Below are 19,886 nucleotides of genomic sequence, written 5' to 3' on the forward strand. Positions count from 1 at the left end.
TGCGGGGCAGCCACAGGGGGCTCCCACCGGGGTGAGAAGGCTTTGGCAAGGCAAGGGGCACGGCAGGGGACAGGGAGGGCAGGTGGCAGTGCTGGCAGCAGGGACCTGGTGTCCCTGCACAGACCTTTCCCCCACGCCCAGGCTGGGAGAAGCCCTGCTAGCATCAGGATGGCTTGTTCCAGAACAGGGGAAGGCAGCACCCAACACGCTAAAAACCCCATCCATCCTTGATTAATCTTTATTCTTTTCCTAAGTTAAGCCAGGCAGTCGTGTCAGGGGAGGAGGAGCAGAGGGGGGCACCCCAGGGAGGAACTGATGGCTCCTTGTTGTCCTGGGCTGCCCAGAGGCTCTGCACACCCAGGTGAGCTGGGGGACCCGCTCTGCTCCTGTACCTGCCCCGGGGGAGTGAGGGGAAGGCTGCCCCAGCAGCACCAGGGAGACGCCCGTGGGCCGGTCCCGCGGCTCCCTCTGCTCCTCGGGGCTCTCACTGCCAGGGACGTGTGAGGATTTGTGGTTTTCCACGGTTGTTCCATTGCTGACAGAGCAGAGCCCAGATCTGGGCTTGTTCTGGGGGGAAATGGATCCTCTCTCGGGGCTGGGGTACCACCACCAGTCAGTGTGTGGGCTGCGAGCTGCAGCCTGGGGGAGAGCAAGCCAGAGGAAAAACACTTTATTTCCCCTAATCCTCCCCAAGTGCCCGCCCAGAGAGCACGAGGTGCTTCATGCAGGCAGCTCTTCCCCTCCCAGGCTTCTCCCAGCCTCTGGTCGTGGAGCTGGGGAGACCCCAGTGCTGGGGACATCCCTGTGCTGGGGACATCCCTGAACTGGGGACATTCCCCTGCTTGGGGACACCCCTGTACTGGGGACACCCCTCCATTTGGGACACCCCCGTGCTGGGGACACAGCTGGGGACACCCCTGAGCTGGGGACACCCCCGTGCTCCTCCTGCCCACCCCACGCTGCAGACTCTGCTGCCCCTGGGGCTGAGCCTCCCTGGGGACAGGGGACGGGGCTGTCCCGGGTCAGTGGCTGTCCCTGTCCCAGGTTAGTGGCTGCTGTCCCGGGTTAGTGGCTGTCCCTGTCCCAGGTTAGTGGCTGTCCCTGTCCCAGGTTAGTTGCTGTCCCTGTCCCAGGTCAGTGGCTGTCCCTGTCCCAGGTTAGTGGCTGCTGTCCCGGGTTAGTGGCTGTCCCTGTCCCAGGTTAGTGGCTGCTGTCCCAGGTCAGTGGCTGTCCCTGTCCCAGGTTAGTGGCTGTCCCTGTCCCGGGTTAGTGGCTGTCCCTGTCCCAGGTTAGTGGCTGTCCCTGTCCCAGGTTAGTTGCTGTCCCTGTCCCAGGTCAGTGGCTGTCCCTGTCCCAGGTCAGTGGCTGCTGTCCTGGGTTAGTGGCTGTCCCTGTCCCAGGTTAGTGGCTGCTGTCCTGGGTTAGTGGCTGTCCCTGTCCCAGGTTAGTGGCTGCTGTCCTGGGTTAGTGTCTGTCCCTGTCCCGGGTTAGTGGCTGCTGTCCCCCCTCCCCAGGGCCCTCCCCAAGTCTTGCCTGTATTTATTGGCCCCTGTGGACCCCCCCTGTCCCAGGAGCCCCCCGGCCGTGCCCAAGCCAAGGCCAAGTGAAAGCTGCACTAGGACGTGCGTGAATGACGTATCTTTGGGTTTGTTTGTTGTCTTTGTTTTCGGGTTTGTTGGTCTTTTTTTTTTTTAATATAAATATTCTGGTTTTTGTATTTTTGTATATTTTAATCTTTAAGAAAAGAAAAGGAAAAAAAGAAAAAAAAAAAAAAAAAAGGAGAGAAAGGACATAATTCCTGCAATTTATTCTCAGGTATTCAAGCAATCTCAGGGATAAAATGCCTCTGTAGCCCAGTGCTGGACAGAGAGGAGGGTTTTTCCTAACAGCACAAAGAAATGATGAAGTTTGTATTGGAAGTGTAGATCTACCTCACTGGATGTTTGCTAGGTGGGCTGACGTGTTGTCGAGCTTTTCAAATGTGTTTTTTGGTATGTTTGAGATTTGTTTTCTTTTTAACTGTATTGTAGTGGTCTCTTTCCCTTCCCCATGCACTGGTGGAGGCGTTTGGGTCTGTGGATCCGTGTGTGGGGATGGAGGAGCCAGGCAGTGCCATGGGCAGGGAACAGGTGCTCGAGCCCCTGGCAGCTCCCAGCTCCTGAAGTTCTCCCAGCCTGGTGGCTTTTGAGGCCTGTGCCCTGTTTGCCTCTCCTGTGGACTCTGCAGCTGATGGGAGCGCTGCAGTGAGCCCTGCTGCCCATGGCTGGGATGTCACACAGGCTCCCAGCAGGCTGGGGGGCCAGGATGGGGGTCCCAGCCCCATGCAGGGGGACAGAGGAGCAGCAGACAGTGACCAGGGAGTGCTGGGGACAGGGTTACCCTCAGTCCCTGCCCTTCCTCCGCCTCGAGCTCAGGGCTGGCTGTCCATGGCCTCCTGGGACGGGGAAGGTGCAGCTGCTCCATCCTTTTCTCCCTCCTGGCTCCTCTCAAATGCTGACTCACCATGGCTGGGAGAATCTCTGGGTCCAGGCTCTGGGGTATGAACACTCCTCTGCAGCCCAGGGGGTGGCTGGAGCCTTCCCAGGGAGGGTGTCCAGCTGTGGGCACGTTTTCTGCTGGTTTTTAGTAGCAGTAGGTTTAGCTGTGGGGCAGGGCTGGATCAGACAGGAGCACCCACTCCATCCCCAGGGACGGGGGCTCTGGGGGGACTCGCTGAGGCTGCCCAGGGACCCCCAGCACGTGGGCATTGAGGGGGATGGAGAGCAGCCCCAGCTGCTCCCTGCCCTGCTCCAGTAGTTTAGGGTGAGGTGGTGGTCTCTTCTTGGGAGAGGGGGGAAGGGCTTTGTATTTTTTGACTAGCAACGGGATCTGTACAAAACTGCTTCAGGAAAACAGCTTTAGTCTGACGGGGTAAATGCAATAGAGCCTTGGGGGGTGGCTCTTGGGCCTCCCCCCAGTACCTCGGCTGTGCCAGGGAAACTGCTGCCCCCCTCAATCCCTGTGTCTGCCCCCAATCCCTGTGTCTGCCCCCAATCCCTGTGTCTGCCCCCCTCAATCCCTGTGTCTGCCCCCAATCCCTGTATCTGCCCCCAATCCCTGTATCTGCCCCCCTCAATCCCTGTATCTGCCCCCAATCCCTGTGTCTGCCCCCCTCAATCCCTGCATCTGCCCCCCTCAATCCCTGTATCTGCCCCTCAATCCCTGTGTCTGCCCCCAATCCCTGTGTCTGCCCCCAATCCCTGTATCTGCCCCTCAATCCCTGTGTCTGCCCCCAATCCCTGTGTCTGCCCCCAATCCCTGTATCTGCCCCCAATCCCTGTGTCTGCCCCCAATCCTCGTGTCTGCCCCCTCAATCCCTATATCTGCCCCCTCAATCCCCGTGTCTGCCCTCTCAATCCCTGTGTCTGCCCCCTCGTCCCTGTACCTTCCCCCAATTCCTGTATCTGCCCCCCAATCCCTTTATCTGCCCCCTCATCCCTTTATCTGCCCCCCTCATCCCTGTCTATCCTTAAGGATTCTGTAGGACCTTCGCCCCCCTGCTCCCACTTTAATGGTTTGGTGATTTCTCTGTCAGATGTCTCGTGTGTGTAAATACCTCTGTAAACCTTTCCACTTTCTCTCAGTATTCTCCTTGGTTATTGTTTACAAAAAATAAGAGGAAAAAAAAAAAGAAAAAAAGTAAAAAAAAAAAAGAAAATATCCAAAGCATCTACTAGGTTATGGAGCAGGGAGATGGATGTGCTCTCCCACACAGAGCTGCCAGGTGGGAGCTCTGAACCATCCCTGCCCTGGGCAAAGCAAATAGGGAATCACTCAGCTTTCCCCCGGGGTGCTGGGATCTGAGAAAACAGGGATTTTTATCTGTGCTGGGAAGCCACGCTGGAGGAGATGGGATTGATTCGCATCTCCTCGTGTTGGCCATTGTGGCTCTTCCCTTCTGCTGACAATAATTAACTCAATTGCTGCATCATGGCCCACCCTGCCCACGGGCACTATGCATGAGGGGACAGGGGAGGATGGGGCGCGCTCAGGGTCCTGCCGTGACACGGGAGTGTTTGAATGTAGAAAATGTGAGAAATAAATGTAGAGAATGTGAGAAATAAAACAAAGACGTCCCTCACGAGGGGGTGTCTGCCCTGGGGCGAAAGCCTTGAGTCCCAAAAATGTCCACGAGGAGACGGAAGAATGTAATCCATGTTTACTGCTAGCAACCAAAGCGTTTGTGTCAAACCCGAGAAGTTTTACAGAGTGGGAGGGAGGGGATGTGGGGGGCTGTGTGTGTGTGTGTGTGGGGCTCAGGGTGACCCCTGAGCAGTTACTCACGCTTCCCAAAGACATTTCCTGCCGTGGTCCCTGCAGCGACATCCTCTGCCCCTGCTGCTGCAGGTTTCCCCCCCTTCTGCTCGTTTTATTTTTGTTTTTGTACCAACTATGTAAAATGTGGGTTTTTTTTCTTTTCTGGAAAAAAAAATTAATAAAGACCATGGGCAATGGCTGCTGGTGATGTTCTGTGTGTGGTTACTTGTGTTTTTCTCCCCTGGGGTTGAGGAGCCCAGGGAACCACACCCCTCCTCCCCAAAAGTGCCCCAGCCCTGTCACGGAAACACAGAGTGGTTTGGGTGGAAGGGACAATAAAGCCCACCCAATAATCCCACTCCTGCCATGGCAGGGACATCTTCCCCATCCCAGGCTGCTCCAAGTCTCCATGTCCAGCCTGGCCTGGGACACTTCCAGGGATCCAGGGGCAGCCACAGCTCACAAAGGGAGAATTTCCTGCCAATCCACGCTGCCCTCTGTCCCTCTGTAGCCATTCCCGTGTCCTGTCCCTCACCATCTCCCCCGCCGCCATCTTCCCCTCCCCGCAGGGCGCCCCCGCCCTTGCGCACGCGCGGCCCCGCCCCCGCCCCGCCCCGTCCGGCGCGCGCCGCCGTGTGACGTAAGCGGAAGGGCACGTCACCGTCCGGCGGAGGCTGAGGCGGCGCCGCCGGGGCAGGTACCGGGACCAGGAGGGACCGGGGAGAGCCGGGGCTGACCCGGGGCATAACAGGGCTTATCGGGGCTGAGCGGGCACGGCGGGGGCGTGGCGGGCGGGCTGTGTCTCCTTCCGCCGTGCCTCTCCCGCCGGCGGCCGTGTCCCTCCCCTCACGGAGCCGGCGGAGGCCTGAGGGACGCCCCGCCCGGGAGGGCCCGGGGGGCTCCGGGGAGCGGAGGCACCCTCAGGGTCTGGCTGTGCGTCCCGGGCCCGGGAGGCACCCGCAGGGCCCGGCTGTGCGCCCCGCCCTCGGCCGGCTCCGCTCGCTGCCGGCGGCGGGACGGGGTCCCGGGGGCTGGAGCCTCCCGGGCGGCCCGGGCAGCGGGCACGGCTCTCTCCGGAGGGCGTTGTGGGGGAGCCCTGGGTCACACCGGCCGCCGGTAGCTGCCCGTCAGCGGTGGCGCTGGGTGAGCTCTGCCCGAGCCCCGCGTTAGGAGCTGTAGGAGCAGCCCGAGGTCCAGCGGTTCCCTGCCCTAATGTTTGTGGCTGTGGCTGTGGGTAGGGATCCCCTCCTGAGGGAGGAGGCCGAGAAGGCCCACACGGAGGATGAGCTCACGAGTGTAACTCGATCTGCTGCTGCCCCTGCATGGTGGGATGAAGTCCAGGCCGTTGGGTCTGGGCTGTTTGTGCTGGGCTGGGTCTGTACGAGCCCGTCCTGCAGGCTGCAGCACTCGGAGATGGTTTTCCTTGCACCAGCTGCTGCAGAATCCACTCAGATGACACAGCTGGAAAATTCCAGAGCCTGTTTCTGAGCTTCCCCATGGCCTGCTTATCCAAGGACTTGCACAGACAATGTAAAGGGCTCCAGATCAGCAAGTCAGAGCTGATTTTTCCCAGGTGGTTTGTTTGCTTTGGGTTCAAACAATCACCTTTAACCCCTTTATTTTCATCTTCCCTTTGATAAAGGAAAGGAGCTCTCAATAAAAAATGTCGTGGATCAGAGAGGGCGAGCTGACCATCATAGAGAGGTTCTGTGCCAACATCATCAAGGTAAGGAGTGGATTTGGGTGGATTTTGTGGTGAGGAGCTGGCAGGTTCTTCAGGGTGGAACTGTCTCTGTGGCTGCAGAGCTCTGGAAAGGAAGCATTGTTGGCAAGGCTACATTTAGTGCTGGCACTGGATGTGCATCCCTCAACTCCATCCCAGGGTGGGAGATTGCTTAGGCTTAGCCTTGCAAATGAGCAGGACTGCAGGCAGTGCTTGCCAATAAGGATCTGTGCCCTTGCTGAGGATGGCAAGGCATGGGAAGGAGGGAGAGAAGAGGGATCCTCACGGTGGGAGTTTAAGGAAGGAAACTGAGTATTGGGACAAAATCTCACCAGTTCCAGGAAGATTCTCTCCTTGCTCAGGCTTGAGACTGGTGGGGCTGCCCTAGTGAGGTCAGTGGAAAGGAGCACTGCTCTTTGTGGGGGGATGTCTTATGGCCTCTTCTTGTGCTCTCTGAGCATAACTGTGTCTGTGAAAAGGCCCTTGAGGTCTGAAATGAAAAATGCAGCATAAATCCTGTGTGGCCCCTCCCTGGCTGCAGCTGTGGCAGCACTGAGCTCCTGAGCACTGCAGCTCTGTCCTGAGGGAGGTGGGGAGGGCAGAGCTGCCTTCCAGCTCAGGCACTTGTCAGCACTGAGCTGTTCCTTTGGAGAGCCCAAACTGGCCTTGGCAAGGAGGAAAGGAGCACCCTGAGCACCCTGCTCATTCCAGCCCTGGGAGGACGCAGGGCTGCTGGGGACAGGGCTGGGCTCTCAGTGGGGACAGCCCTGCTCACCTGCTGCCCTCCTGTGCCTCTCCCTGTCTGCAGGCAGGTCCAATGCCCAAGCACGTTGCCTTCATCATGGACGGCAATCGCCGCTACGCGCAGAAGTGTCACGTGGAGAGGCAGCAGGGACATTCCCAAGGCTTTGATAAGCTGGCACAGGTGGGGAGGATGTCTTCTGCCTTTCTGTGGTGGGAATTTGAGCTGGGTTTGGTGCTGGACTGGTGTCCTGTGTTCCTTCTCTCCACTCTTCCTGTGCTTGGAGCTGCTGTTCATCATCGGGATTCACAACTTCAGCTCCTCCCTCTCTGTGTTATCTTGCAGAGTCATTCTGTTCTGCTGGTTTTCCTTCTGTTTTGTGCTCAATTAAAACATCTACCTTAGAGATCCCAAGGCTTTTATTTCCACAAAACAGGTTGACTTTCTTTGAAAAGAATTTGAAAGGTGCAGTATGATACAATTTATAAACCAGTGGTGCTTTTCCTTGCTGGATGAGTCCCCTGTGATGGATTCTCATCCTCAGGTAGTGATATTTTCCTCCTGTTCTTTAGCATGAATCTGAAATTCACATCTAGGGGTTCCATATTTTTGACAGTCATTTATTTTGATCCAGCCCTGGCCTGGTGGGAAGCCACAGGAAGGTTTCACATGGAGCAGTTGTGTCCTGCTGGCCTGACTGTTACATTTTGTCTTGTTGCAGACACTGCGGTGGTGCCTGAACCTGGGCATTCGGGAGGTGACAGTTTATGCCTTCAGCATCGAGAACTTCAAACGCTCCAAGGAGGAGGTGGATGGGCTCATGGACCTGGCCAGACAGAAGTTCAGCCGCCTCCTGGAGGAGCAGTAAGAGCCCCTCACGGGTGGAACTGGGGCAGGACACCATGAGTGGCAGGGATGTTCCAAGTTGTGAGCGTGGATTCATGAGGAGAGCCTTCCCCACCTGCAGTCAGGGACTGACTGGAGGGGCTGTGCCTGCCTGGGTGGGGTGTACAGCTCTGTGCATGCACACTGCCCCTGCACATCAGATTTGGGACAACTGTGCCGCCCAAACCATGGGGACAAGGACAGCTTTCAGATAAACAATCAGAATCACAGAGCACAATCAGAAACACAGAGTGACAGATGTTGTTTTCATGAAATATCAAAGCTCTGTCTTAATTTTTGGTTAGTTAAAGGTGCCCAGAGCCTGTGGTTGTACTCTAAGCCTCCACAGGGAGGGATGCCTAGTCTGTGGTCATGTCCTGGTCCTTTGGTGATGTCTGTACCTCAGGAACTGGTGTGGGGAATGATCACTGTACCTTTATGGAATGCTTTGGGATGGTCAGATCTCAGCCAGCTTGGCACACCTGAAAAGCATTTGGTGGTTTTGCCTTTCTCCAGTTGCCAGCTTTGCTGAAGCTGGGGGCGGGTGTTGGCACTGTGCAGTAGGGACTGATGTGCTTCCTGTGCTCCCCACTGGTTGGGTGCAGGGAGAACCTGAAGAAGCACGGGGTGTGCATCCGTGTCCTCGGGGATCTGCCCCTCCTGCCCGTGGATATCCAGGAGCTGATTGCCCAGGCTGTGCTGGCAACCAGGAACTACAACAAGTGAGTGACACTCAGTGTAACGAGCTGACAGCTCACATCTTCCTCCTCTTCCTGAGGGCTGGGACTTGTCAGACATGCTGCACCTCTTTTTCCTTCCTGGTCCTACAAGCACACATCACTGTCATGTGCTGGGCCTTCCCAGGATGAGCCTCTCACAGCTTTTCCTCTGTGCAGGTGCTTTCTGAACGTCTGCTTTGCTTACACATCGAGACACGAGATCAGCAATGCTGTCAGGGAGATGGCCTGGGGGGTGGAGCAAGGCCTGCTGGAGCCCAGGTAACTCTTGGCTTTCTGTGTGAGGCTTTGGGGTGAATCCTGCCTCTCTCACCACTCACACTGCATGAGAAACCTCTCAGAAGCCAAGTGGCTTTTAAATAGATCTCATTAAACCAGTGGGACTGGAACAAATGACTTAAAGTTACTATGCAATGTTTGGCTTTTATTATTTCAGTTACCATGGTGATGGATACACAACCAAGGCAGAAGAGAAATTAGGTCTGTGTCTTAAGTTAGTTTAAATGTGAAGGCAGATTTTATGCCACAACAATTGGCTGCTTGGCTGACAGTCTTAGCTATGAGGTCAAACAACAGATGAATCATGAATGCTGCACTGTTCCTCCACCCTGAAGGAGAAGGAATAGTTACACTCTGCTCCCTGCTGCAGATGGAAGCCCTCACAGTCTGCTTCCACCACTGTGTTATGTTTCAAAGAGCATGGAGTGGGATGCTCTGGGGGCTGAAGCAGCATTTGGAATAGCCTGTGGAGCAGACAGCAGTGTCTAAAAGAAGCAAGTCAATGATTGCCTGTGGTTCAGCTCCACCAGCCAGTTTTAATTTGCAGCTCTGAGTTTACAGAAACCCCTTAATTCTGCTTTGTGGCACATCCATCAGGCCAGGAAGGGTGTGTGATGAGCTGTGTCTCTTTCAGTGACGTGTCTGAGTCGCTGCTGGATAAATGTCTGTACACCAACAACTCCCCTGACCCTGACCTGCTGATAAGAACCTCTGGGGAGGTTCGCCTCAGTGACTTCTTGCTCTGGCAGGTAAAGTCTCTGTTCTCTCCTTGGGATGGTCCATCTTTGCCTCAGAGGGTGCTGGTGTTCACTGACTCCAGGTGCAAGCAGAAGTGAGGGCTCTGAAGCTCCTTCTGCTGGGGTCAGGGAACTTCCAGGATGGGCTGAGTGCGGGGGCACCTCTGAGCAATCTGTGTCTGGCAGATCTGTGCTTGCAGAAAATCATGAATTCTCATCCCTTGGCTCCTCTCCTCACCTTTAGATAATTTCTTGTTTGTAGAGAATGTTTGAGTGGAGTTGCTTCAGCTGAAGCTCACGTGTTATTTTGTATGTACAGTTTGGAGCCAAAACCCAATTGCCTTTAGGCAACCACATCAAATTATCCCCATTCCAAATTATTTAATTGGCAAGTTCTCAGAAGTTGGCTGGCCTGAGCTGTGCTTACCTACCAAGGCATCCCCTCTCCTTCCCCCTATTTTTGGGCACACCCTGGGTGGTGTTGATGCTATGAAATAACACTTGGCTTGCTCCTCTCGGTGGTAGAGGAGTCCTGTTAAGTGTTGGCTTGTTTTAGCAGTCATCATAGGAACATATTTATCCCAAACTCTGAGGAATTTGGTGGCAAAAATAGGTTTTGACTTGAAATCTTTCATCATCCAGCTCAAGGATATCTTCAGTGCACCACAACTCTTGGCTCCATGAAGCACTTTAAATGCCATGAGTGGGCAGTAAGGAATATCATGAGATGTCATTTGAAGAATGGCTTAAATGTCATGTCCTGATCCTCAGTTCAACTGTTATTCCCTTAGCCTTTGGTACTCCAGTGTTGCTATTTTAGGTTTTTTATAAGTCTGTGATGCTTAAGCTATTAAAAACACCTCTCTGAAGTCCAGCACAGCATTAGAAAGAATTCTGCTGATGCCTTTGCAGGAGTGGATGACTGGTGTCCCAGCATTGAAAACGAATTACAAGGACTCTACACTGTGCAATTTCAGACTCTCCTAGCTGGTTTTTACCTCACTTTAAGTAGAATCTGATAACACAGCCTAGGTAAAACCTTTGTGGGGAAAGTGGCATCGTTTGCCCAACAGAGTTGCATCTTAATGAGTTTTTCTCTTGCTCAATGATAAAATTGTTGGTGATCTTGCTTCCTGCAGACATCCCATTCATGCCTGGTGTTTCAATCAGTCTTGTGGCCAGAATATTCCTTTTGGAACTTGTGTGAAGCTATCCTTCAGTTCCAGATGAACTACAGTGCTTTACAGGTAAGGGAGCCTTGGGGAAGTGGGAAGCCCAGCCCCACGTGTTCCCTGCACAGCAGCTGAGATCAGGTGAGAGGCTGCAAGGGGGGAGCCCTGGTTGGTTGTTAGGATCTCGTTTCAGTAGCAGCTCATGTGTTGCTCCTCCTGTACCCCTGTGGCTTGTTACAAGGTCTTGGGGTGTGGCCAGACTCCTCTACTTTCAGCAAGTCCCAAAATCTCCAAAGTCAGCCCTGTCTCTGTCACGCGTTGCTCATTCCAGCAGCTGGAGCATCTGTCCCAGGGCTCACACTGCTGCTCTGCCACAGGGTGAAATCTGCACTCTAACAAGCAGGGGGTACTCACATGCTCTTCCTCCAACTCCACTATTGTTTTTAGGGTTGTTTCCTTTCTGGGAGCTGAAACGAGGCAGCCTGAGCTGTGAGTCTGTGGACAAGTGTCCTCTTTCTGGTGGGTCCAGATGTACCTGCTGAAGGGATTGTTCCTATTGCTCACTGACATTGTTCCTCTCCCTTTGGATCTGTTGCTGTGAGCTCTCCCTGACCTGCTTCTGCCACAGCTGGCCAGTTCAGTAGTGAGGTAGTAGTTTGGCTGTTTGTAAGCCAAACCAGTGTGGGAGCTGGAACTCCTGATGGAGAAATGTGGGGGCCAGCAGCTGGTGACAGAGGCAGCAGTGACTGGCAGAAGGACCTCACCACATCTCACTGCTCAGTGTGTCTGTTCCGTAATTATTTGGGTCCTCTTTTTAAAAACAGGCATTCCACTGCCCTTTTCTACCTTCAGGGACCTTGCTCACCCCTGAGACTTGTCAAAGAGATTATAGCCAGTTGTGGCTATGGCTGAATTTAATCAAGTGCAGCCAGTCTGGCAGCATCCAAACTCTCCATGTCCTTAACCTCTTTTGTTCCTATTTCTGGCCCAAGTCTGCCCTTTCCCTACCAGCAATTCATTGTATTAGTACAACTAATGGCAGTTCACCTTCTGCATGAAGAGGGAAGCAAAGAAGGCAGTAGTGTTTGTCATTGCCATGAGCTTGGCCTCTGTCTGGAACAGTAAGGTCACTGTTCTGACTTTGCTCCTGGTGCTGGTTTCTGACAGGCAACAAATGCAGCTTCTGTTCCCAGCTATTCTCATCTTTTCTTAGTTCTGGTTGGTGGCTGGATGTGTTCATGCCATGCTATTATCAAGGTTTCTCATTGTCCACATTTGTTCTCTGCTCAGTTTTCTCCCTGTAAGAGCCACTTTGCAGTGTCTGAGGCTGCCCTTTTTCCCAGGGAACCCTCACAATTGTGCAAAGGGAGGACTTCTCCCTCACAGGAACTGAGATTTAGGAGCTGGGTCTTTTTAAATTTAAAATAGGTGATCTTGAAATCCAAAAGAGGTCACAAAGCAAATTCTCTTGGTGGAAGGGTTGCTGTCAGTGAGGATGGTGGGGCTGGGAGGGACTTGCTGAGAGGCCAGGATGTTTTACAGCAGCTTTGGGAAGAATGGGCTGCTGCTTTTGGGATGTGGATGGGCAGCAGGATGGGAGGGGTGACAAGGTACAGAAACCCCCCTTGATTTGGAGGCATTGGATACAAGAAATCCTCCTTCCATCAGCTCAAAGAGCATCACTTTCAATGGCTGGCATTTTATTTCCCAGCTGTTTGTTGCTCTCCATGGAGCCCCAGGATCAGCTGGACCCTGCTTTTGGTGCCTGGTAGATCCTGGGGAGGAATTTAGGGCTTGGCTGGCCAGCCTGCCCCTGCAGGGGTGAGCTGAGTCTTTGCTGGGCCACCAGCAGAATTGCACTCTGAGGATTGAAGTCTCCTGCTCAGCAGCTGCTGCTGATCCTTGCAGTCAGCCCTGAGCGCATCCATCCCGGGGCTTTGCTGGGGATATTCTGCTCACACTGCCAGCACAACAAGAGCTAATTTCCAGAGCTATGGCTGCCCTGGGCTCAGGAAAAGTGTGGGGATGAGTGAGTCAGGCTCTCATTACAGTAATTGTTCTTCTTGCTTGTTTGAAAGACCAGCACTTCCCAAGTGTGTGTGTGTGTGTCAGTTTATGTCACAGTGACCAGTTTTACAGTTTTTAAAAATAGAACCTCAATATTCCTGCCTGCTGATGTGTTTTTGCTGTTGGAGGCTGCAGGCCAGGATGTGTGCAATAAGGAGAAATCTAAAAGTGATGTTCTACAACGAAATATTTCAACTAATTGAAAGGTAGACAAGGATGGCTCCTGCCTTTGCTTTTCTCCTGCTGTGTCTCAAGCCAGTACACTCTGAGATCACAGAAATTTGGGAATGCTGAGCTTATTCCTGCTTTTGTTTTAAAGCTGATTAGCTCAATACTGGATCATCTCAAAAAGTTGCCCTGTAAGTCGTGGTTTGGAATCCCCTAAAACCTTTCAGCAGCCAGGGGAATGGGATCAAAAAGGCTGTGATAACACTGGTGAGGATAAGAGTGTGTGTGTGTGTCTGGGGTCCAGGAGCTCTCCTGTAGCTGTTCCTCTCTGATTCCAGTACCTGAGGGCTTTCCCACAATCTGTCCTGACTTTTATCTGTTCTAACTAGGAGCTAATGCTCTGAGCAGAGCTGTGCCTTGGAGGACATCCCTGTATTTCTTGAGCAGCTGCCTCAAGGTGGAAGAGGCAGACGCAGAGTGAGCCAGGCTGTTTGTCCCCCTATCCCACAGGTGAGCTCAGAGGCCTGCTAAGGTGCTAACACTCCTGCTTTTCCCTGCAGAAGGCCAGAGACTCCTACCTGGAGGAGAGGAGGCGGCAGCAGCTGGAGAGGGACCAGGCTTACGTGAGCAAGAAGCTGCAGCAGGAGGGGAGCGTGTCCCGCGCAGACTCGCGGCGCCGGCGCTCGCTGCTGCAGAAATGCACAGCCCTGAGGGAGGAGAGGATCCAGGGCTTCCTGCAGGCCCTGGAGCACAAGAGAGCAGATTTCTTGGAGAGACTGTGTCCAGTGTCTGCGTGACGCAGGTGCCGGCTCTGGGGAACACGGCCTGCAGGGCGAGCAGCTGCTGCCCACAGGGAGCTCCCGTCCCGCCGGCCCTGCCCGAGCAGGGGTGGCTGCTGGGAGCTCTCCTGGCCTGTGATGCTGCTGGGGAAGGTGCTGCCGTCCTGTGTCACCTCCCTGCCCCCTGCTGGGTCTCTGCTGCCGGGTCCTTGGCAGCCCCGGTGTGCCGGTGACAAGAAGTTCACTGCAATGAGCCTCCCCCAGTTCTCTGCTTGCTCCTGAGCTGGCCCAGCCACACCAGTCCAGTCCTGTCAAATCGGCCTGGGCTCGGGTTCCTTCCCTGGCTCTGCAGTAGGGAATCTCCTGCTGAGATGTGCTCTGTGTCCCATCAAGGGAGAGGATTGTTCTGCTGTTGGGGGCATTCCCCACTGCCTGCTCCCTGAGAGCATCTTGTCCTTTCCCCACTGACTGCTGGCTGGGATGTGTCCACTCCTGGTTTCCAGAGAGCTAAAGGAAGGGTTCCCAGCCTTGCTGTGAAGAAAAGAAGCTGCTCCAAAGCTTCAGCAGGTTCTGAGATCTCTCCTGAGCAGTGTATGTGAGGAAAACCCAGGTGCAGGAGGTGCTGGACCACACTGACCTTGGGGAAGGCTCTGAGCAGGCAGGAAAAAAGGATTGCTTGGGAATGAACCTTCTCAGGAAGGGAATTGGCTAAACAGGTGATGGCTACCACATGCCAAACCCTCTGAGGGAGTTCCAGGGAACGAGGGTGGGCCTAATTCAGGAATACAGTAGCCAAAGCCAACCTCTGACCCCAGCCCAAATGGTTCAGAAGGGCAGTTTGGCTGATCCTAAAGGGAGTGGCCAGAGCAGCTGTGGAGTATTGCTTGTTCTCAGTTTTCCATTGGCAGGGAGGTGGACAAGCTGATTTCCAGGGTTGTTTCCATCCCTCATTCCTCCTGGTTTCCGTCCCCACGATCAAAATGACTGAAAATGTCTTGATTTTTGCTCCTGATGCACACACACGTGTGGCAGTACCAGCTGTTGCTGGGTTTTGAAGTGTTTCTTCCTTACCTCCAGGTGAAAACCACAAAATGCAGATTTAACAGCCTTGTAAGTGCTGCACACTGAGCACTTGGCCTGTGATTGTGAAGAACTGTGTAGTCAAACTGGGAATAAAGTATATTCATACCAAAGTTATTTAAAAAATAACCTGAATGTTTAAAAGTATGTGGAGCTGCTTATTTTAAGGTGTGCTGAAGCTGGAATCCAGGTTTAATATAATAATATTTAATCTGTGACAGACTCCTCATGTGATTCCTGGTAGCCTGGGATGATTTGCAGGTTATTTTTACAGTGCAGTGTGAGCAGTTTGCTGATACCCCAAAGCCTGCCCGAGGGAAGCCGTGTGCAGGTTCCACCTCTTGTGTAAGTAACAAAGAGAATTTGGCTAAAAATGTGCTGAGATGATGAGAGCTGTTGATGTTAAACTTCTTTTGCTGTATTTTATTTTTTCCATGTTTCAGGAAACTGGAAAGTGTGTACTCTCCATGGGATGGAAACTCCAGTCTGCTTTGCCAGGCTGATGGGGAGAGGGGAGACTCCTCTACTCAAAAAATGCATTTTTGCCCCAAGGAAAAAAAAAAGTTTCTGTTGTGTTCTGACTCTACAGGTGACAAAAGCCACAGAGGTGGCTTTCCACAAAGTACTGGTCCTGCTGCAGGGGAGGTAAGTGAAGGATCTGGTTTAGACAATACTTGTGTGGAAAGTTTTAATCCATTTTATGAAAGGCATCACTGGAGCAGGGGAGGAGGAAGTGCCCTTCAAGCAGTGGCAAAAGGTTCCTGTGACCTGACTTTGTGCATTTCACCTGCATCAGTTATTCCAGTAAATGCAATTGCAGTTGTTTCCCCTGTGAGCCTTCCTTTGTCAGAGGGTGCAGATGAGTTACCCAGGCAGACTCCAGAGTTTCAGGAGTGCATCTTTCCAGTGAATCTGTGGGAACAGAGCCACAGGCTGCTGTCAGTGAGAACAGCACCTCCATCGTTAATTTACATGGGCTGAAGATGGGAAGAATCAGCATGGCTGGAAAAACTGTGCAGCTGAGGTGTGAAAAAGCCTGAATTGACCTGGGCAGGGAAGGGGGGAAGGCTGCTCCTTGGCGTGTTTTTCTGAATGAGGCTGAACTAAAAAGTGAAGAGTTCAGGGCACGGTGAAGGGGTGATGAAGATGTTCGGCCGGATTTACAGCGCAGGGGCCGCGGCGGTGCCAGGTGTGAGCGATGTCCCCTCTTGGAAGGAGCCCAACTTCCCGAGCCGCTTGGCACCAGCAGCGGGCACCTGTGTGAATCGATTGAACGTCATTTTATTGCTTTTTAACATTTCTGTCTCTCCTTCCAGCAGTGCCGCCTCCTTTCCGGACCGGCTCCCGCATCTCCGGTGTTTTCACAGGGAAAGGGCGCCCGGTGCTTCCCCCGGGAGGGGCCCGCGGGGCGGGAGGTGCTGAACGAACAGCTCCGCTCACCTGCGCGCGGGATCGCGGCGGGGTTCGGGGTGTCCCCCCCTTTTCCCCGAGCCGTTTTTCACATCCCGGATTTTCACCTTTTCCCCCCCATTTTTCCCTCCCCCCCCCCCCGGGTTTCCCGCGCGCGCGCACGGACGGGGGGGGGGGTGGGGGGGGGGGGTGAATGGCGCGCGCGCCGCCCCCTCCGCGCGCCCCCCCCATCCCCTGCTTCCCTCCCCGCCTTGGCCCCAGCCCACGTGACCCGCGCGGGCCAATGGGCGCGCGGGGCGGCGGGGATCCGGCTGGAACCGGTTGGGCCGCGTCCGGCTCTATATAAAACTTTATAAACACCCGATTCCAATTAGTGGGGTCGGGACCAGCGCAGCCCGCCGGGTGCAGCCCCGCGCACCGCAGCGCCCCGCACCGCAGCGCCCCGCACCGCAGCGCCGCCAGCGCGCCCGGCTCCCCCACCCCCGCCTCCCCGCGCCGCTCCCTCCGCCCCCTCACGCCGCCCGGCGCGCTCCGCTCTCCGCACACGCTCACACACACACACCCTCACTCACACGCACGTTCACTCGCGCGCACACGCGGAGCCATGCCGAAGAGAAAGGTACGTGCAGCTGCCGCCCCCCGCCCCCGCCGCCCTCTCCCCCCTCACGGTGTCCGTTCCCCCCTCACGGAGCCGCCTGTGGGAGGGGGGGCGGGACCAGCGCTCCCCCCGCGCGTTCGGGGCGGTAACGGAGCCGCGAGGCCTCGGCGGGGTGGGGGCGGCGCGGCGCCGGTGCCGGCGGGGCCGCGGCGCGGGAGGGGCCCGCCGGCCCGAACCGGTTGGTTTTGGCGGGAGGTCGGGGCGAGGGGAGGGGGAGGGGAGCGCCGGTGCGGGCGGGAAAGGGCGGGAAGCGGCGGCGGAGCTTTGCCGCCAAAACGGCGGGGGCGGGAGGGGAGGGATGCGGGGGCCCGCCCCGAGCGGCAGCGGCGCCCCCGCACCGACCCCGCGCACGGCCCCGGGGCCCCGCCTGCGCCGCGCCGTGCGGGCCGTGCCCGGCATCCCCCGCCCGGCCCCGCGGGGAGGGGCCGGGACCCGCCGGGCTGCGACCGGGACGGTCCCCTCGGGATTTGGGGTGAAACAGCGGCTGGGGACCGGGGTCCTGTCCGTCACTCGTGCCTGCAACCTGTGTCCGTGTCCCCAGGCTGAAGGAGAGACCAAGGGCGATAAGGCCAAAGTTAAGGATGAGGTAAGAAGTTCAGTGTTTTGAGAAAGTTGGATCATCAAGTGTTTCCTTTGGAAGATGAGGTTTAACGCCATCAGAATAACTGGGGAATAGTGGGGAGGGTTGGTCTCAATTGATTCTGACTTTTCAAAGTCTTAACTGCTTTTTAACCATGAGAAATCTTCTTTTAACTGTGAAAAATCTACTCAACTATCATTAGCTATTAGTAATTTCAACAGCATAGCCTCATGTTTCTTGAGAATACAGAAAAGGGGAAACTGGGAAACTACCATCTTAATTTCTAAAAACTAAAGAGCTATAGATATAATTTCTGGGGATTTACTACATTGGGAAGAGAGCAAGCTTGTGATATTTTGAGAGTGCCTATCCCATGTCATTTCAACGGAACCATTCTCCTTTTCCAACAGCCTCAGCGGAGATCAGCGAGGTTATCTGCTGTGAGTATCCTCTTGCTGGCAGAGGTGTCACCACACTCGGTGGTTTTACACACAACCACTGCGTGTGTAAAATTGAGTTCCTGCCTTAAGGACCTGGCCCATTGTGTGCTGCTGTGGGAGTGGTAAAATAATGGACAAACCAAACAGCTGCTGCAGTTTCAAATGCTTTATTTGCTTTCCTAAAACGAAGCTATTTGGCTGAAGGTTTAAAAAAAAGAAAGCAGTTTGTTTCTCTGAAGCAGGATTTGAACAAGGGCCTGGAGTGCCAGGACAAAGTGGGAATGGCTTCCCACTGCCAGAGGACTGGGATGTGGGGAAGGAATTCCTGGCTTTGAGGGTGGGCAGGCCCTGGGACAGTGGGAGGTGCCCCTGCCATGGCAGGGGTGGCACTGGAGGCGCTCTGAGGTGCTCCCAAGCCAGACCATCCCACCAGTGTCTAACCAGGTTTTCTCTCCCTTGCAGAAACCCGCTCCTCCCAAGCCAGAGCCCAAACCTAAAAAAGCAGCTCCAAAGGTGAGTTGGGTCAGGGCTGTTTGTGAAGGTGAATAAATGGTGATGAGGTTTGGCATTGCCTAGCAATAGTAACAGCTGACAAACCTTTGGTTAACAGCTGTGCAGTGAGGAAATGGAGCTGCATCCTAAAGCTGAACTGACAACTTGCAGATTTTACAGAATTTGCATAAAAAATACCCAAGTGAAGACTTCCCACTTGCTGTCAGTCCCTTCACAAACAAACCTTGGTGTCTTGTGTTCTTTTGGGGCCACCACCCCCAAAGGGGGGCTGTCCTCGTGCCTGGCTCTGGGAGCTGACAGCAAATGTTGTCTTGCATTTACAGAAGAGCGAGAAGGTGCCCAAGGGGAAGAAAGGAAAAGCTGATGCTGGCAAGGAGGGAAACAACCCTGCAGAAAATGGAGATGCCAAAACAGACCAGGTATCCCAGCAGCCTGGCATTGATTCCTTTCCCTCTCGGACCCGGACAGGTCTTGGCTTGTGGGTGTTGCTTACAACACTCAGCACCGAGGGGGTGTTGGTAAAGAGTTAAATTGTTTGTTTGCCAGGGGATGTTGCCACATGGAAGTTACTGTTCTTCTGTGAATTCAAAAAGCAACTTCTGAGTTGTTTTAGGCAACAGGTGTTCAATTTAATTTTATTAAAAATCAGAGCTGTGCAGCCGAGAGAGGATTTGTTCTGCTCAGGGTTTTGCTGTATAGAAGAAGGAGTGTCCATTGTTTTAATGTGTTGACTTGTTCCCCTTTTCCTTTTCAGGCACAGAAAGCCGAAGGTGCTGGTGAAGCCAAGTAAAACGTGTGAATTTTTGATAACTGTGTACTTCTGGTGACTGTACAGTTTGAAATACTATTTTTTATCAAGTTTTATAACAATGCAGAATTTTGGTTTACTTTTTTTTAAGCTATGTTGTTAGCACACAGACCGCTTCATTGTTGTGTTCTGGGGGGTGGGGGGCAATGGGGACAAATGTCATTTAGTCTATTTGTCAAAACCTAAATTTTAATAAGAAAAGCTTCTGCCAGTCCCCCAGTTTTTGGAAGAAGGGCCCTTCCTGCAGGGAGGAAGAAGGGATTCCCCCGTGCTGCGTGTCAGTTGTGTCCAAGTGAACATCAGAACTCCCAAGACGCTGTTGCCTGCTCCACATCCAAGTGCCACCAGTTCTGCCCCGGTGTCCCCCTGTTCTCCCAGAGCCATCACTGCAAACCACAGCAGAGCTGGGGCGTTCCTCTGGCAGAGGATCCGCGTTGCTGGTGGCCAGTCTGGGATGGGCTGGCTCAAAAACGGAGCTGCGCTTCCTCTTTTCCACTGTGGACCCTCAGATGCAGAATTCTGCCTCTGGAGTTTGTTCTCCTCTGCAAGTCAGGGTGGGTTTGTGCAGCGTTGTCAGACAACGTGCCATGGGAACGTGTCCACCCTCACTCTAAACTTCGCCCTCTGCCAGTGCAAGCTGAACATTCTGACGGTTTTTAGCAACTTCTCCATTTCTGTAGTCCACCAAGGGAGGGGAGTTTGACAGTTGTTGTAAAATGTTGCGGATTGTAGCCCATGTCCTGCCTAAATTACCATGATTGTTCATGAAAAGTACCTTTAATAAAGCTGGATACGGTTTGGCTTGGACTGTT

The 19,886-nt window shown here is 54.2% G+C and overlaps 2 protein-coding genes across 2 annotated transcripts; both read left to right on the top strand.

The window, feature by feature from the left end:
* Nucleotides 1–4,931: 4,931 nt before the first annotated feature.
* On the top strand, nt 4,932–14,880 carry DHDDS (dehydrodolichyl diphosphate synthase subunit). The gene is made up of 9 exons (XM_036397050.1): nt 4,932–4,993; nt 5,939–6,022; nt 6,828–6,944; nt 7,483–7,625; nt 8,252–8,368; nt 8,543–8,644; nt 9,297–9,411; nt 10,539–10,646; nt 13,367–14,880. The coding sequence occupies exons 2-9, from the start codon at nt 5,960–5,962 to the stop codon at nt 13,601–13,603; spliced, it is 1,002 nt and encodes a 333-aa protein (XP_036252943.1). The 5' UTR covers nt 4,932–4,993; nt 5,939–5,959; the 3' UTR covers nt 13,604–14,880.
* A 94-nt stretch (nt 14,881–14,974) lies between these two features.
* HMGN2 (high mobility group nucleosomal binding domain 2) lies at nt 14,975–19,886 on the top strand. The gene is made up of 6 exons (XM_036397103.2): nt 14,975–16,694; nt 17,275–17,319; nt 17,724–17,753; nt 18,216–18,266; nt 18,590–18,685; nt 19,021–19,886. Exons 1-6 carry the CDS (start codon nt 16,680–16,682, stop codon nt 19,054–19,056), a joined length of 273 nt encoding a protein of 90 aa, XP_036252996.1. The 5' UTR covers nt 14,975–16,679; the 3' UTR covers nt 19,057–19,886.

This window comes from Molothrus ater, chromosome 24 (genome assembly GCF_012460135.2).
Source record: "Molothrus ater isolate BHLD 08-10-18 breed brown headed cowbird chromosome 24, BPBGC_Mater_1.1, whole genome shotgun sequence".
Lineage (NCBI taxonomy): Eukaryota > Metazoa > Chordata > Aves > Passeriformes > Icteridae > Molothrus > Molothrus ater.

Coding starts and splice junctions, on each gene's coding strand:
- DHDDS (XM_036397050.1), top strand. CDS start 5,960: ATGTCGTGGATCAGAGAGGGCGAGCTGACCATCATAGAGAGGTTCTGT. Junction 6,945..7,482: donor GCTTTGATAAGCTGGCACAG/GTGGGGAGGATG, acceptor GTCTTGTTGCAG/ACACTGCGGTGGTGCCTGAA. Junction 8,645..9,296: donor CAAGGCCTGCTGGAGCCCAG/GTAACTCTTGGC, acceptor TGTCTCTTTCAG/TGACGTGTCTGAGTCGCTGC.
- HMGN2 (XM_036397103.2), top strand. Junction 17,754..18,215: donor GATCAGCGAGGTTATCTGCT/GTGAGTATCCTC, acceptor TCTCCCTTGCAG/AAACCCGCTCCTCCCAAGCC. Junction 18,686..19,020: donor GAGATGCCAAAACAGACCAG/GTATCCCAGCAG, acceptor TTTCCTTTTCAG/GCACAGAAAGCCGAAGGTGC.